The following is an 18,364-nucleotide window of genomic DNA, read 5'->3' as shown; positions in this document are numbered from 1 at the left end:
ATTGGCTCTCTTTGGAACATTACTTAATATTTTCCATGTTAAAATGCAACAGTCCACACTAACGTAAAGTGTTTTAGAACATTTATGCAAAACTAAATGCGCTTGACATAAAAATTATACATATAAAGCAAGTGCTTGTTTTATGGGGCCAGTGCTGCATGTAGTGAGCTACCCAGCTTACACGCATACATGCATAAACTGTGGTGGCATGCTTGTTGTTAGGTTCACAATAAACAGGGAATCTTAGAGTCCGAACTCGTTACTCAATAGAGTAATCCCATGAAATGTTGCCCAAATAATGTCACGGTGGAGATTATTGATTGGGAAAGTTTGGGGGTGATCCATACAGTGGGACCGAAAATTTGGGGGCAAAATAAGGTTGCTTTTGTAATGTTAATTCCCATAGGAACTTTTAGCCACCTCTACAACCCGAACCGCTCAATTAACTTACACCAGATTTGGCAGGGAGTAGATGTTGGTTCAAGGAAGCTTCTTTTGCTTAGTTTATGTAAATCTGTTCAGTAGTTTTTGAGAAATTGAAGTTTAAAATTATAGTGATATCTCTGGCCGCTGATATTGCCTGAAGGTTTCGCGATGAATCGCGGAATGCACATGCCAATGGGAATGCTCTGATTGGATGCACGGACCTGAACAGAAAGTTGCAGCTGCCATTGTATTGCACGGGAACGGTTCCCGGAGCTGGAAATGTGAACTGTGTGAAAGCCCACATAAGGGGTCAGGGTGGGGATACTCTGACCCCATGGTTGAGAAACAGAGCTGTTAATGACATAAGTTATATGTCCAATTTTTTTTTTTTTTTAACAGCGTGCAATATTCGAGTCGACGACGCCGCCAGCGCAGCCCTTGTATACTAACATGGGGACATCGTGACTATCAACGTCGTCGCGAATATTTTTGAAAATATTTAAAAAATATATATCAATAAATCATTAGTATGCATTTTTATAGAGATAGGAGAGGGAGAGGAGTTGGCCTAACGGCTAGGGCAGTCGACCTCGAATCTGGGTTACCGTTCCTTGTTGTAAGGCTACTACCTTCAACTGGAGTTAAGTAGCAGGAGCACAATGGTGGCAGCATGTTGTGTTTTCAGTAATAGTGATCAGTAGATGGAACAGGCCCTCTTTATCGGTGTCACTGGGGTAGTGCCTTCTGGCTCACTCATTTAAAGGTCCTCTGCTGTGTGCTTCATTCCCCCTTGGCCTGCATTGGTTTGTATGCAGCAGTGGACAGCACGGGTGGTTGGTTCCATGCATGAACTAGAATGTATGTGTGCCTGTGAAGTTATACAATACATGAGAATCAGCACACGCGGTTGCAAGTGTGCGCTGGAATGTATGAAAGGGTACACTACATAAGAGTCAGCGCATATGGATGCATGCGTGTGCTGGGGTGTAGGTGTATCTGTGAAAGACACAACATATAGATGGATTCCATTTTTAGAGAACCAGGGCTTGCTGGAGGAGCCTGTGGAGGTAGAGCCACGCCTCCCCCCCTCCACCCAGGATTTCTGGATTGCTACGTTTCTCAGAGATGGTGTGACACACATACTAGTGGAAAGAAGAGTCATGCTCTTCAATACAATTCAAAAGAGGCTCTTTGATTTTAAAAAGAGGTCACAGGTCAAATGGACCTGGGCACATCTCAAAAAGGAGATGCAGGGCTCAGAAGAAGACCTTTATTGTATGATTATTTAAAATCTTTTACAAGGGAAGCAACAAAAGTGCAAGTTAAAAGCATAAGATCTGATTAAAAAGACATGTGTAAAAAGCAGAAATACTATGCAGTGATTAAACACAGTCCATTTAGTAGCAGCATATGCAGAATTTGGCGTATGGAGTGTGCAAAGTACAATTATCGGAGGTGCTTGGTATGATTATTTAAAATCTTTTACAGCAGGGCTCAGGGCCTTTTTAACCCTTTGATTCACATATCACTAAGGCTGACAAACAGATGCGATCCTCTAGTCACTCCCTTGGCCTGTGTTTGGGGCTATCAGTTTTGTAACTACCCCTGCGTCCCCCATGGACCTCTGAAAGGCGTTTCGATAGTCAGGATCAAAATGACAGCGATTCACAACCTGAGAGATTTTTGTCTAAATCGATGCAAGCTCCTAGTTTCCAGTGTTTCCAGTCCAGGGAGGACCTGGCTTGGCAGTTCGGGCTAGACTGTACCCATGAGGCACAGGGACAAGACTGATTTGCATATGGCTGGGTTCAAACTGGAACGGCATGGTGAGCAAAAAAACGATGGATTTAGGCCCAGATCTCTGTACTGGGGTGAATGTATGACATTGTTCTGCATTCTGTCCATCAACTGTTGTTTTTGCATTTGTCACCCCGAGTGGGAAGGGTATGCCCAGACGTGGGTCCCGTGCTCTCCATGCCACTGGAATCAAGCTAGCCTGGCTGAAGAGGGGTGAAACCCGAAACCGGTCCTAGGATGCTTGTTTCCAGTCCAGGGAGGACCTGTCCATCAACTGTTGTTTTTTGCCGTGGCCCATGAATGGCTATAAAAGCACTCTTACATTCAGTAGGTCACATAAATTAGCCAATTCAGCATGGCGATCAAGGAATCTGCACTCACCTTAAAGGTGGCAAAGACAGAACAGGATTACTCCAAACCTATCAAAATGGAATCAGTTGATGCCAAGCGAAGTAGACATTGCACTAAAAGCACTCCCAAAAGAAGACCAGGAGAACCTAAAGACAAAATGCCATATTGATACTGTGGCAGTTAACCACACTAAGCAGATGACTGCCCGGTCCAGGGCAAATCTTGCTTAGTGTGTGAAAGACAGAGTTTGTGAAGGGGCAGCAGAGGTCATTCAAACTGGAGGAGAGGGGTGACATCAGGATCCATGAGAACACTGCAGGGCAGGCTATTTAACCTGAACAGGAAGAAGGGGAATTATCATCAGAAGGAGATAACATCCTAACTAAGAAGGTAAACCCTGAGAAAGATGAAGAAATCTTTCTAATCTCATTTGTTAATAGGTCTTGAGGGGCCAAACATAATAATTTAGATGCAGAATTCAAATTCTAGGACCCACCGTCAGTGCCTTCATAGATTCAGGGGCATCTGTCAACTTGATGGACAAAAACAATTTTCACTACTTCATCCAAGATCGAAGTTGATGACCACCTGGACGATCAGAAGGCGGCATGGCTGTGCCTTCTGCTACTACCTGACATGTTTGACACAATAATTTGCCATGAATGGACATCGATCAAGGCTAAAGTATTTGTAACAGAAGTGACACATCTACTCTGCTATGTCACTTGTGAAGTTAATACATGGGACACTGACAAGATTCTGAAATAATACAGCCACCTCTACTTTGGCCTGTAGTGTTTGACAACTAAGCCTGTCATGCTTCTAGACTTATCTGGGAGGCCAATTGCCCTCAGTCACAGGAGAATTCCATTTAATTTGACACCCCAAGAGGAGGCATAACTCAAAAGACTAAAGTAAATGGGTGTTATTAAAAAATGTCACAGGGCCTACGCCATGGGTGTTGCTTTCTAGGTGGCGTCCAACTACACATAATGAAGTGCACATCGGCATTGATATGACGCTACCAAACTGTGTCACTGAGATACACAGACATTACCTCAAGGTCTTTTAGACTTCAATGGCATCAAGTGGTTTTTAAAACAGGATCTGAAGGCCAGCTATCATAAGATGTTTCACAAAAAAACAAGATTATACAATATAACATTTTCTACACATGTACGTTTAAGGGTACAAAAGGCAATGTTGCGGAGTGCTGTCAGACACACAGGTCTTTCGAGACACCAAAACAGAAACTATCTGGGCTAGATGGAGTTATGAATATAAGAGATGACATTCTAATATATGCATCCACCACTGTGGAACACCATAAGTGCCTAAAAGCCGCTTTGCAACGCATAGCTGAAGCACCAGGAAAAATGCACATTTCTGAATGCTCCATAAAATGCTTTGGCTAAGTGTTCTCCAATCAGAGCAGTAGAGTGGACCCCAAGTAGGTAGCTGGCATATGATGTGCTCTTCCACCGCATAGTGTGACTGAAGCTTGTAGCTTCTTGTGAATGATAAACTATTGTGCAAATTTATGCCCAATCTAGCTAAATCAAAAAAACTCCTTCACAATCTCACCAAAGCCCAAAAATGGCAGTGTTAAGTAAGTAAGTAAGTATTATGCTTGTAGAGCGCACAAATGCCGATGCATCTTGGCGCTGAGGGAGGACACAGGTTTAGCACAGGAGATGTAGCATTACTTCTGCCTAGCAAATAGCCACGTCTTCAGCAACTTCCTGAAATCGAGGTCTGGACGGTTGGAGTCTGATATTGTCAGGTAACTCATTCCATAGTTTGAACACACGGTATGTCAGGCTCCAACCACCCCATCTAGCTCTATGAATTCTGGGAATCTGGACTAGACCTTTGTTGGCCGATCTAAGGTTGCGCCGAGGATGGTACTGTAGAAATAGTTTCTGTAGATCCACCGCTCCACCCCCAAACTGGGTTTTATGTACCAAGCACAAAGCTTTAAACTCAATTCGCTGTTGCACCTGCAGCCAGTGAAGAGTTTTGATGCTGCCAGATACATGGTGGAACAGCTTTCTAGCTGCAGCATTTTGAATACACTGCAGTTTTAACAGTTGACGCTTATTTATGCCCATGAAGAGGGCATTACAATAGTCAATCCTAGAAAGGATCAAATCGATGATAACTGATATCCGTAAATCAGGAAGGCTAAAAGGGAAGATTTCACGGAGGACTTTCAGCTGGGAGAGGCACGCTGATGTAAGCTGGTTAATTTGGCCTAGGAAGCTCAGCTGGTCATCCATTAAGATTCCCAAGTTCCTGACCTTTCCTGTGGGTACAGGGCAGTTTCTTGCCTCTGCCGGCCACCAATCCTGGTTCCAGAGCGGTGCGCCAGACCCAAACTCCATCACTTCAGTCTTTCCAGTATTTAGTTTAGGATAGTTCTAGTGCATCCAGTCCATGATATGTTTTAGATAGTCATGGAATTTTCCAGCAATGGTGTCTGCGTTAGAAGAGATGGAAATGGCCAGTTGGGGGTCATCGGCATATGACACTAGCGAAAAGCCATGTCCTCTGGTTAACTGAGCCAGAGGTGTCACGTAAATGTTGAAGAGTGTTGGGGACAGTGCTGACCCCTGGGAAACTCCACAGGGGAGGGAGAACCTCTCTGATTAGTGGTGGCCCCAACATACCCTTTGTTCCCTATCCGTAAGGAAAGAAGACCGAGCGCCATCTCACTGACACCTATTTCCTTCAGCCTTTGAATCAATACCTGATGACTGTCTGTATCGAAAGCGGCTGAGAGGTCTAGGAGGATTAGGATGGCCTTACCTCCACTGTACAGTTGCCTACGTATCTCCTGCGTGGCCATAATTAGGGCTGATTCGGTGGAATAGTGTTATCTAAAGCCGTGTTGAGAATGGTCAAGGATGTTATTACGCTCTAGATAGCCCATTAAGTCTTGGTTCATGGAGTTTTCCAGTATTTTTGCCGCTAGTGGCAGACAGGAAATGGGCCAATAGTTTTCTATCACATGGGGGTCCAGAGATGGTTTTTCTTTAAGATTGGTCTGATACATGCCTTCTTCCAAGAGGTGGGGAAAGTTCCTGAGCAGATAATATTGTTGAGAAGTGGGGCAAGTTAGGTACTAACTTGATTCAAGCCCAAATGTATAATCGCCGGCGGGCAGGGGTCTGTTGGAGACCCAGATTTTGTGGCTAATAGCAAGCTATTTGTTCTCTCCGTGGAAAGAGGGGAGAAACTGCTGAGCTGACTTGACGTGGATAGCCTCGCTAAGCTCGCTAACTCCTGCATACTAGTGTTACAGGGGCATGGAATTTTTCCTGCCAATTCGTCATAAATCAGTTGTATTTTTGTCTGGAATAAACTTGCCATCTGGTTGCAGAACTTCTGGCCCGGAGTAAATTGTTTTTCTAGGTTTAGTTAGGATAATGCCGTGATCATCTTAAAGAGCTCTCTTGAGGAGTTTTGCCCCCTCTATTTTACTAATAAAATACAGCTTTTTTGCATTTATGATGGCTTGCTTGTAATCTTCTAAGGCAAGTTTGTAAGGCAATTTTACTCTGTTCGCTGTAGTCTGTTCTCCAAGTCCTCTCTAAGTGCATGCACCTGATTTTTATGGCTTTAAGGTCTGGATTATACCAGGGGGCAAAGGCCCTTTTTCGCCGTTGTGTGTTTGATCTAAGCAGAGCTAACTGATCAATTGCCGCTTGGATCCATCCATCCATATAATCAGCTGCCTCATTAACATTCGTCACTAGAGACGGTGGGTTAATGTCCAACAACTTTATTAGCTCGTCTTTCCCGATTTTATGCCAAGGCCTGGATTTAACCTGGGGCAGGGTCTTAGGGTGGAAACTGTCACTCTCCTTGTAGGTAAGTTTGAAGGAGCTGACACTGTGATCCAAACAAGTTACTGGGAATATTTTTTCAACTGAGATATTGGGGTGATTGGTGAAGATACCATCGAGAGAGTGTTGGGCCTTATGTGTAGGTTCTGAGACTAGCTGTGTCAGCCCAAAACCTTCTAAGTTGTCTACCAGTATGGCTTTACCTATGTTTTTGTCTGCTTCCAGGTGGAAATTAAAATCCCCCAGTATAGTAAATGTTGGGAAGTCCAGACATGATTCCATGACAGTCTATAAACCCTGTGTTAAAAGCGTTTTTGGGCCAGGGGGCCGATATAGGAGCAGGCCAGAAAAGGAAGCAGTGTTGGAGAATTTAATATTAAAATCCATGGCTTCTGCTCCTGAAGAACACAATGAGCCATCATTGAACACCAAGTTTGCTATCCTGAGTTAAACTACAATGAGAGATCTTTAGTCAAATGCCAACAAAAAGCGGACAGAGAATGCAAGTCCAGTGGGATCAGGTGGAGTGTGACATCAAGAGCATTCTTGAGACCAGAGGGCCCTGGCAGCTTTGCTGACCGAGTATTGAGGCACACCAAAAAAAAAAACCTATTAAAAGATAGAGAAGGAAGCAATAGCTATTAAGTGAGGCTGTGTCCATTTCCACACCTATTTATACGGTTACTAAATGTGCTGACCACAAGCCTCTCATGCCCCTGTTCCATGGCACCTCTCAGCATCTGCTGCAGAGAATAGAAATATGGACACTTCCATTGTAATGTAAATTGATACTTGTATAGCGCACTACTCACCCGCAAGGGTCTCAAGGCGCTTGTACGAATACCGCTGTGGAACCCATCCTGGCTTTCCCTGTGAGGTGTCCACTCCTGGGCACCCCCAAGGTGGAGGCCAGGCATCCTTAGCGTTGTGGGGGCCGTTGTGGAGATTAAGCAAGCTTTTGCCCAGAGTTGCAGAGTGGGACTCCATGATTGGAATGGCACCGAGGCGAGAATTATCAGGTCCGTGAAATTTTGAGCCCAAGACCTACCGAGGCGGGGAATTGAAGCCTGGTCCCGGGCTAGACCTCTGCATCAGGGTCTGCCGCTCTAACCATTGAGCCACACTTCTCCACTTCTCCACATTCCAAACGTATAGCTTCCTAATAATGTGCCAGCAAGGGTCAGGCAATCCTGCGGACTGTCTGTTGCATCACCTAGCAATTGCTGGGGACTGCAAAACTGAAAGGTCAAAAAACACTGAGGTGCTTGTCTGCCTACTAGTACAACGTGAATTCTCAAATACAATGATATTTGAGGTGATTATGAAATCATCAGCAGACTTTGCTAGTGTACAACTAGAAATAGTGGCAACTATTGAAGATGCTGACTGAACAATACGCAATTTCCTAATAATATATAGTAAAACAACACACTGCACCACCGTCATTTCTACACAATAGGAAGGGTCAGAAGGATATGATCAAGCGCCCAGAAATCAGCAAGGCTAGTCCGATACATTGAATTTAGCCTTAATGTGGTGGGGGGATTTCCTCACAGGCAGGGCTCAGCATGCTTTCATCTTCTATTGCTGATAAAGGCACATTGAGGGTCATATCTCCGAAGTGCAATGGGTAGGAATCAGTGAGGCTAGCCCGAGAAATTGTGACCAGCCTTTAAGCGGTATGGGGTAGTCTACCGTTTCCCTACAATGTGCCAGTATGGCCTGTGACCACAGATTTTGAATGAAAAAGGCAGGCAAAGGTTCTGCTCTCCTGGGGCAGGCTTAACCTGCAGAATCCAGTAGACTCAATCAAAACACTCTTCTGGCTGGAGCGGGCCTTTATAGGGGTTGAATTAAGAGTTCTGTGGGACAGGAAATGACACCTATCGGCTACTACTGAATTAATTGAATGGCCTCTGACTACAGGTGTGACTTCCTAAGGGAAGTTAACTTGTGGAGACATGTTTAAAAGGTGTTTTCCACAAAGAAGAGCGGGGCTAAGATTGAACATATTGAGAATTACCAAATCTTTACTACTTTGGCCTAGCTGAAATGAAAGAAGCAGAGTAGGCCTCCTTCCAACACAGTCTCTTTTCTTACCCTGAAACGTCATTCACTACGAATAATGAAGTGAAAGCTGTTCTAGCACGTAAATCTATATGGTGAAGAGGGTGCCACCAAATGCACATTAAAAAGAACAAGGTCTCTGGGAATCAACAGAGTAGGGGCTTGCATGTATGGGTGAGAAAAGTAAGGTAACACAAGGCTAAACAATTTGGTCTTGCGCTGATAGGGCAGCAACTTGCCAAGTGCTTCATCTCTCAACCTTGTATATCCAGGTTGCCAGCCTGGCTGGGGTCTGAGCTACAACCCGACTAGGGCTTCCTCGACTTGTGCATGTCCACCTCTGAGTGCTTAAGAGGGTCTTGGGGCATGAACCTCTTCTCAAAATGTTGTCTTCCTTTAGCCTAGCTGGAGTTGGTTGAATGTTAGCCTTTCAAGTCCATGGAGTTTCTGGTCAGGTTGGTAGCCTTGACAGCTCTTCCACTTCCTTCCTCCTAAATGAGAAGTATTCCTGTCTTTATAGTAAATGAATACATCGAATAAATACAGAAATAAGAATTAAATAAAAGGGTGCATGGCTACTTCTTAAGTCACCAATTCCCATTATTGCCCATTTGGTGTCCTTTTACTCAGTTTACATAATCTCTGCCTGGTGCATGTCATTGTATGGATTACTAGGCCTTCTCCGACTACCTCCTTTTTTGGTGTACAAGTACACACCATTTTGCTTCCGCTGTGGCTATGCTGCTTAATCCTTCTTATTATAATTATACTGTGTCCATCTGTCTCCCACATACCCTCACGCACCACACCGTCTGGCGCTACGTCCCAGAACATGATAACAGCACCTGGGTGATCATCAGGCATTACCTGAAAACACATTCCATACAGACTATAGGCACCATCTTGACCACACACCTTACACGATGTAGCTTACTACCCATGTGGGAAAGTGCTTCAGCACTACACATAGGGTAGCAAGCGCTATACAAATGCTATGATACAATGTGCACTTGGGTCAATTATTATTTGCCCATGCCTTCAGAGATATCAATCCAGTAGCTCCTAAGTGGGTACCTCGACACTTGGACCCGGCACAAGTCAAATGAGATACAGAAACAATGAGCTGGAAGGCAAAGAGCAAAAAAGATGACATTTGTGATGGACATGAAGCTCTTGTAAGAGACAGACACCCTGTAGGTAAATGGTGCATCCCCTTCGAGTGTGGCCCATGGACAATAACTTCCATTAGGGACACAATGGTGACAGCAGTGCATGAACATGAACAAGTGACACACAAGGTGGTAATGCTTAAGAAAGTCCAATTATACAGTCACGGACGGCATGACTCATAGGAGGGGGAGGGGAGAGGGAGGGAGTTTCGCGGGGGTGGGGTTTAATTTTAAATACATTTAAAAAATGTTAACTTACCTTCGTGGCCTGATCCGGTCCCGCGTCCTCTCCTCCACACAGGAAGCAGGCAGCCTCCCTCCCCTAAGTAAATCACAACGCTGCAATGGCAGCGTTGTGATTGGCTGGGACGCCGACCACACAGGCGTCTATGGGGAGGCCATTTTCTCCATGTAGGCTGCATGCAGCCTACATGGAGAAAAGGGCTGAGTGCGTATGACTGGTTTGATCAGCCCTGGGGCCGACCAAACAGTCAGCGCCCTCAGAGAAGGCAAGCCACTCCTCCACTGCCCTCAGACGCGCAACACCCATTGGGCTCAAAGGGCTTCAGCCCCCCCTCCTCCCGGTTGTGTGTGTCAGCCCGGCTGAGACAGCTCTAGTTGTGCCTCTGCCTGCCCTAGACCAGGTCCGCCCACCTGCCCGCACACAACCAAACCCTTCAGCTTGCTTGCAGCGCGAGAATCAGAAAAAATAAAATGGTATTTATAATACCATTTTATGTTTCTGCTTCTCGCACTGCGAGAAAGCAGTGGGGCAACACTCCTCCGCCCACATGGAGGAGCCGCCCCTCCAATTTTATCCATCAACATCTGATATAAAGGCAAGAATAATTTGACTCACAGTGGCTGTCCAGTGATGACCAAAAATGGGGCCAGTGAGACTTCTTGACAGTGAGCCAGTTCTCGCCAACAGAGACATTCACTCCAGCAAGTTCTGAAGTATCTGGTGCAGCTGAAACAATGTTGACGCAACTAGGGGACCCCTAGGGAAGGGATGGATTGAGGTACTTGTTGGGACTCTATCCTCAATCTTCCCAAAGATGTAAGATTATGAAATGTAATCATTTGATTCCAGCAACTATTACAATGGTTAAACCTGTAGGTCATGTTGATTAAAACTAAGCTGGAAAGGGATATAGTGTGCCATCTGAAACATATAGCGTGCAGGTGTACATCACGATGACAGGTATGTTGTCACTGGCACAAGGTATCCTCATGAGAAAACTCAATCCTGAATACAGTAACATGGCATCTAGGGCTGTATTATGCATTGTCATTGAACAATGACAATGCGCCTGATTATGGGGAATGCTGCCTGCACGGCAGCTGTGAACTCGTGCTGCCCCAGGGCAGCGCATTCATGTGAAAACATGAAGCGTCTGCTTGCAGCCGCTCAGTGTTTTCACAGTACAGGCAGCAACATGTCTGCACTTTTAAAGGGTATTTGAGATCCCCTTGCAAAAGGATGTCTGGGGGGTCCATAGGACCTCCTTTCTCCCCTCCAGGATGTGCACTCACAGTGAGTGCACCCCCTCAGAGCTTCTTTGCCTCTGGGCCCACGTCAGAGGCTCTCCCCAGAAACTTTAAAATAAGTGGGGCATGAGTAAGCAAGCCTCCTCCCACCAGATAAATGCTGTATGTAGAGGGAGGCCTGTGGTATGTCGATTATATATGGGATAAAGTGCCTCCTGACGTACATTATAAGGAAGAGGAGTTCTATCACCATATAGAGGGATGAGGCAGAAATCAACGTTCCTTTATAAGGTTATGGAACTCTGAGGAGACTTGCAATTACGTTATCATGCACAGCAGGGTGCTCTTTATTCCTTAAAATACATGGTCGCACCATCCCATTTCCTACAAAACACTTAAATCCTTGGTGAGTAGCTCTTTCATATGAAAGAGTGCAACATTCAACACATCAAAAAAGCTGTTAGACATTTTTGGAAAAAGATATTTGAAACAGTTTGATACGTCATTTTAATAACAAGCATTTGCAATGCATCGGTCTCGCCTTTGGAACCTTATATGCATTTAGCTATGCAGCACGTTAGCCTGGGTGCTGAAACATCTACTAGTGTTTAATATGGAGGGAAAGTAAGCACCAAATTGGGTGACAAGCCAGGTATGGGAACACATGGAGAGAAGTATTGCCTTTCAACGGGAAATGGTATAGTCCAAAGCTCTGTTTTTGCTATAAAATCAGGGCCTTCGGGTGGTTAGTTCATTGAAAATACAAGATTTGAAAGCAAAAATGTGATAATGCCTTAAATAGATTACGTACAGCAGATGTAATTTGTCCATATGAAACCATGATGATCTAATACCAAAAAGCAATCTAGTGAAGAAGGCCTAGCATTGTAACTTTCTCTGAAGAACGTAACATCTGTCATAAGCCAGTCCGGGGACTTCAGAGTGTTTTTCAATCTCCAGTACCTTCCGTACTTTACTCAGTTTGCAAAACTTGTCACAAACCACAAGAAGTGTAGCTCAGAATTGTGCCAGCCGAAACCAACATATCAAACAGGGACAGCTGCCCAAAACAGTTGTATGTTGGAATAAAACTGGCAATAGTGCTACTTGAATAATAAATAGGTTTCAACTTCTTCCAAAATAAAAGTAGATCACTGAAAAGAAAGTAAGGGACTTATAAACTATAACAGAGCTTGAAAGACCTTATTGCAAAAATATTTTTTCACGCTAAAAAAACATACCTGGTTACATTAAAACTAACCACAATGGAAAATGCAACTAAAAGTTGTACTTTTGGTGCACACTTGGTCATTAACAAATTCTCTTCACCCAGTAAGCAGTTTATGATTATGCGCGTGGAAATCTATTTCTGGTTAACACGTATTAATACTAAATTTGAATCCAAACTGTGCTCATGTTTTAGAACAAAAGCAGCAACGCATATCAACATATTTAAAAGACGACATGAAGCTGCAAGTCAATACCTTTTGGCTCTTTTCCCACGTAATTGAACAAGTCAAAATATTTACTCTGCACCACTCCCCGCCAGCGGTCTACTGCTGCACTGCTGAGCACAGCCGCGACCAGAGTGTGCTGCTCTTCATGATTCACTCATGAAGAGCTCTAGAGCAGTTTCTGTCCATCGGGAAGAATAAAAGCCTGCTTGGAGCTGGCTTAACATGTCACAGCTGTCCACAAAAGGCTGCATTTGTCCCACAGCCCACAGTGCAGGAGGAAAGTGGGGAACACGCTGCAGTAGGCAGTCATTCCATTGCCAGCATCGAGTTCCCGGGTGCAGCCCGCGATTCCCTCCCCCCCATGGGGTCCTGATGCAGTGTGCCCACGACGGGACACAGGTGACAACTCGCACGCCTCCCCAGGTGACTGACCCTGGGTCCGGAGGCCCTCCTCACCCCCTCACCTTCAGCAGCTCCCGCAGCTGGTTGGTATCCAGTAGCAGCTCCTCGAGGCTGCAGCAATAGGTTTCCTCAGGCATGACCAAAAGCGAGCAGTGCCACTTGTTGATTGTCTCGACATGACGGTTGCACCGCCAGAGGGGAATACAGTGAAACAACCCCGGTCCGGAGCAGCGTCTGCGGCCCCCAGCTTCTCGTGGGGAGCTGCGCATCCCAGACTACTAACCCCCAGCCGGGATCAAGCATCGGGAGCCGTAGCTCTCGCATAGTCCTCTCACCTTCACAGTCGGATGCAAGCTTTAAGGGACCCCATCACAGCACTGCCGATCGGCCATCCAGGTAGGCCTATCTACGTCACGGCTCTCGTCTCCATTGTCCCAGATATCTACTCACCTTCGGTCAACAGCTGCGTCCCCTTGACTTCCTAGACACCTCCACTGTGATCACTTTAACTGTAAAGGGGGAGGGGGGCATGACTGTCTGTGTGGCTGTGAGGGAACACCAGTATCAGCCTGCTCTTGCACTGACCACCTTCAAGGCCGGCGCCAAAACAAGCCGCGTTCTAATTGGCGGAGTGTATCCCTCTGATAGCCACCTGGGAGGGGGAGGTGGGGCTGGCGGGGGAGGAGGCAGCACACAGTACACTGCGCCTGTGCAGTCCCGCATCAGGGAGGATCCACATTGCTAACGACGGGCATCTTTGGGTCAGGCTTAAAACAATCCGGCACTGCAGTCTGCAGAGTCGCCAGTGAGTGTGTCTACGTGCATCTGGCAGCGAACAAAAAAGCTAATTCTATGCCGGATCCCTACATGGCTCCTAGTGTTCCCGGATGCTCGAGGCTTTAATACTAATATGTAAAACAAGATTACGTGCCTGGAAACCCACTCTGCATAAGCTCAAACGTTAGAAGTTTTTCGAAATGCGTGTTTGCCTTAAAGTGAAAAAAAAAACATTTCAACTGTGTCAATGTTACGCTCACGCGCTTGCCTGCAACTAAAAAACATTACAGGAGCAGTGGGAAGCTGAGCCCTGATTGGACCCGGGCCGGTCACGTGCCCCAGAGTTACATGGTCCGGAAGGAAAAAGGGGGTCCTTTTTGGTGTAAATCTGAACTCTTAATTCCGTAATATATCACGGTACCTCGTAAAACTGACACCAACACGTCCCGGCCCACAAATCATCCGGCTGGATTATGAGTTAACTGTATTATGCCTGTATTATGCCAATGTCCTGTTCTCCAAATACCAGGCTACCGGGTCTGTCTTCCCGTCCGGGGTCTTCCCCGAGCAACTTCTTGCGCCTTTGCCTCTAACCCCCAGCGGCCGGGGGCTTATGCGCCGGCCTCGCAGGGCGCTTACATCTCGGGACTTTAAAGCAATGGGAACAGCCTGCAACCCCACAGCACCCCGGGGCTCTACCCGGCCAGCTACGACCTGGAGGAGGCATCCTTCAACATGCAGTGCTCTCCTTTTGACCAGAACCTGCCCATGATGTGCCCGGCAGGTGACCCCTCGAAGCAGGGCGGCAGCGCCAAGGAGCACCCGAGCCGGGAGCAGGAGCTGAAGGGAGGCAGCAGCCTACGCATCTACCCCTGGATGAGGAGCACAGGTGAGGGAGGGGGCACCAGGCAGGACTTGGGGAGTCTGTGCTGGCGCGGAGGGGCCGCCCGCAACCCAAGTCTGGCCGCGCAGAGCGATTTTCAAGAAGCTGCTTCTCAGGGAGGTGAGCGCAAAACAACTTTAGAAGACGGAGGAAAGTAGCCCCGAATATGGTGACTCGCTGGCAGACATGGCGACTTGCTGCCAGGCAGGGTTAATGCAGATCACAAACGCGAGACCGACGCATTGCAAATGCAAATTCTACTCTGCTCCAGTTAGGCTCGCCCTCTGCATTCCGTAAAGCCGTCCAGGAAGAGAGCACGTCATTGCGTGCACGCTGTTGTAATTAGGCTGCAGGCCAGAAAAAAGTGCCGTGAGTAAAGGGGCCGGTAGCCTTGGAAGGATACAAATGACGACATAATCGTCACGAGGCGGGACTAACAAGCCTTATACCAATGGGAAGGCAGCATTTACTGACCTAAACCAATGGAATCGATGGGCGGAGAGTGGGCGGAGCTTCCATGACGCTTCTACACTAAAGTGTATACTGCATGTCTCGGAGAGACAGCGCAAGCGCTGTCTAGGCGAGACCTAAAAAGGAGCAGGAGCTCAGAATATGTAGAAACATCCAGAAAATTCTATTTTTCTATAATTTCCTAGAGTGCAAAAAATAAACATGTTGCCATTAATAGCTCCTTTCTATTTGTCACTGTACAGCTAGAAAACAGAGCATAAGAAAGGAGAGCCACGTTTTGTTTTCGTTCTTTAAACAGTCGCTTTAATTATGCTCTTTGACCTGACCTGGGCTGCTGGCACTGGCAGAAGGCATCGGAATGTCAGAATTCAACTGTAATAAGTTATTACAGATGAGAGGTTATGCCATTTATTTACATTACACGAGCGGATGCATCACAAGTGACCTTTTATACAGAAATTAGATACAGGTTTATATACGGGGATTGCAGCATCCCATGTATTATAAAGTAACTAGAGACGAGTTTTTAGGCAGATATTGCAGAATCCCATGTATTAACCCTGCATATAGAATGGCAACTTACTGTGAGAAAACTCTTGGGAACTTTGGCGAGATCTTCCACATATTCTTTTGTGGCGTAACACAGGAAATGCTAGAGGGGAAACAAACAAGCGTCAGAAACAAAGGTTCACTTAGCAACTAAGGGGCGCAACGCAACGGCTTGGGTGTTGTTTAATCTACTGAAAACAAACTGAGTCCCAAACAGAAAATAACAAGGGGGAAGTGTTCACAAATGTTAATCAACCTTCAAACACACCCCAGAGCGCAGTACTTCTAGTCTACTGCAGCCTCCACCCACGGTTATGTAAGGGCACAATACTTAAGAATTCTTCTGTATACTATAGACTCATTAGTTTGTACTGCATCGTTTTAGCCGCTTTTTTATTTTCATACATATACATCGCTGTGGCTATTTTTAACCCATCGTGGCTATGTTGTCCGTCTGGCACATACATCACTCAGCCCATCTGCTTCCTGCAGACCTGGCAACGGCTGGCGTGTTGTAACTTTCATACTTGCCAAAACCTTAAGAACAGGCATCGGAGAAACTGAAGTGGAAGAAAAGCAATGTTTTTCTTTTTGCAATGGAACGCTGAGTACGTCGTTTTACAAACAAATTAGCACAATGTTATGGACAGTTTTGAAATTCCTGGGGTAGTCCGCAGACATTCATTAAACTGTTCACCGCCTGTAGGAAAACGAGAGCCCCAGAAGCTCGCATATCCTTATTGGGTAATCCAGCGTGCGTGGGTGTGGATGTGTGTTTTTGGCAAAGGCTCAGTGTGCCCTATTCTCTTGTAATCATTTGTGATGGTGGCGTTTGCCAGCTCCGCCATCTGCACACTTACCCGAACAAACACAATCAGCGCCGTCTGCTCCCGGAAGAGGTGCCCGAAGGGCAGGTGGGTCCCGGTCCGGTCCACCACTGGGCAGAGAGCCGCCTCGGCCAACCGTGCCTCGCGGGGCTGCTGGGCGGCCGGAAGTCCCCTCTGCCGTCGGGGCTCCCTTTGGATCTGCTGGGTGACGGGCGGCCGGGCCCAGGCCATGGCAGCACCACCGCGTCTGCCTCAGTGTGCCACCTGGGCGCCAGCAGGGTGCAGGCGAGGAGGGAGGAGAGCGCAACGGGAAGAGACGGACGGGGCGGAGCCACGCAGAGACAAGTTTACAACAGCGAGAGAGCGTCATGCTCCGAGCGTATCGTCACAATAAACAGAACTTGCAGCATAGATACCGTCGTTGTGGTTTCACTTTCACGTACACTTTTGTGACAGTACTGGAGTTAATGGATTTCTGTAGTGATGATGATGTCAATGCACAGTGTGGATTGTGTTATGCTATCGATCCAGGACACAAACACGATTTCTATCTTGAAGTAGATTTATTAGGCAGAGATAAACCGCTTCGCTAAACACAGCTTGGCACCAACTGACAAAACTGTCCCCTAGAACAATGGCATCACAGTAGAACACATGTACATCATAAAGGGAAGCAGCCCCAGCTTAACTGGAACGGCCTAAGTGCATCACAACAGATTGTTATAATGTGTGTGATGTTTTTAGCACCCCCGCTTGAAAGTTTACCCGGTGGTCCTTGCTACTGCCTATGTATTTATTGTTCCCTATTCATACTTCCAGCTAAAATAATTGGCACAGCTTAACTTTGAATTTGATGACAAGCAGACTGTTACATCTGGTATTTCGTGGGCATTTAAGGGTGCAGGCTTTATTTCTGTAATGAATACTTCAGTCAGGAAGTAGGATAGAAGTGTATTTATTCAGAGCAAGCAGGGACATCTATTCATCTTGATGTCTGGATGTAACTGTCCTAGTTCAGAACTAGAACTTACTCTCAGGTACAACTACAACTGTAACCATGGTACTGGTTACTAAGGTAGCTATGATGCAACATCTCCTTCCTTTAATTAATGCAAAACATGAATTAATACATACGCTTAAATCTAAGTTATTATATAAAACTAATTATGTTATAAAGATATAATTCAAGATAACAAAAGTACAAGAAAGTTATTGATGTATAAAACATTTGCAATACAGGAAATTACCCCCTTCGCTGCGGCGCGAATTCCGCCGCGGCGCTGGGGGGGTGCGGGGTAGGCGCGGCGCCGCCATGCTCCTGACGGAACCACGCCGTCATGAGTCACGGGCGAGCTGTGCTCATGACGGCGTGGTTCCGTCACGACTCCGCCCACTCTCTATTTCGCCCGCACAGGCGGGGAATCAGTGCCGCGTGGGAGGAGCGGCCGCAGCATGACGGAACCACGCCGTCATGAGCACACGCCTCCCGTGGCTCATGACGGCGTGGTTCCGTCATGAGCACGCAAGGGGTTAAGATATTATTCAGGATAACAAAGTATTAGAAAGTTATCAAAAGGAATAATATATAAATCACTTCCAATACAGGACTATCTTTAAGATACATGTATTGTATTCACTTCTGTACAAAATTAATTAGATTACATAGCATAGTTTCCATATTTTGTTGGTAATCTTGTTTCTCTACCAAAGCGAGTTACTTTCCCAGTTCTGCTTCCAGAATGTGTGAATTCTGCCAAAGATTGGGTTTCCGTAATGGGGGCACTATGGATGGATTGAGAAAGAGAGTCTTGATTAGCAATTGTGGTGTCTGTGACCTCATCCCACATCC

At 46.2% G+C, this 18,364-nt stretch overlaps 1 protein-coding gene across 1 annotated transcript in view; it reads right to left on the bottom strand.

Moving 5' to 3' along the window:
* Positions 1-16,839, bottom strand: part of PRXL2C (peroxiredoxin like 2C) — a 71,046-nt gene extending 54,207 nt beyond the window's left edge. The window contains exons 1-2 of the mRNA XM_085632851.1: positions 16,549-16,839; positions 15,723-15,791 (exon numbers count right to left, since the gene is read on the bottom strand). Coding sequence (XP_085488977.1) covers positions 15,723-15,791; positions 16,549-16,746 — 267 coding nt within the window. The 5' untranslated portion in view covers positions 16,747-16,839. The remainder of the gene's footprint in view (positions 1-15,722; positions 15,792-16,548) is intronic.
* Between the last annotated feature and the right edge of the window lie 1,525 nt (positions 16,840-18,364).

Source organism: Triturus cristatus, chromosome 2_1, assembly GCF_964204655.1.
Source record: "Triturus cristatus chromosome 2_1, aTriCri1.1, whole genome shotgun sequence".
NCBI lineage: Eukaryota > Metazoa > Chordata > Amphibia > Caudata > Salamandridae > Triturus > Triturus cristatus.
Note: the sequence above shows the minus strand (reverse complement) of the source record. Positions and strands in the feature narration are given on the sequence as shown.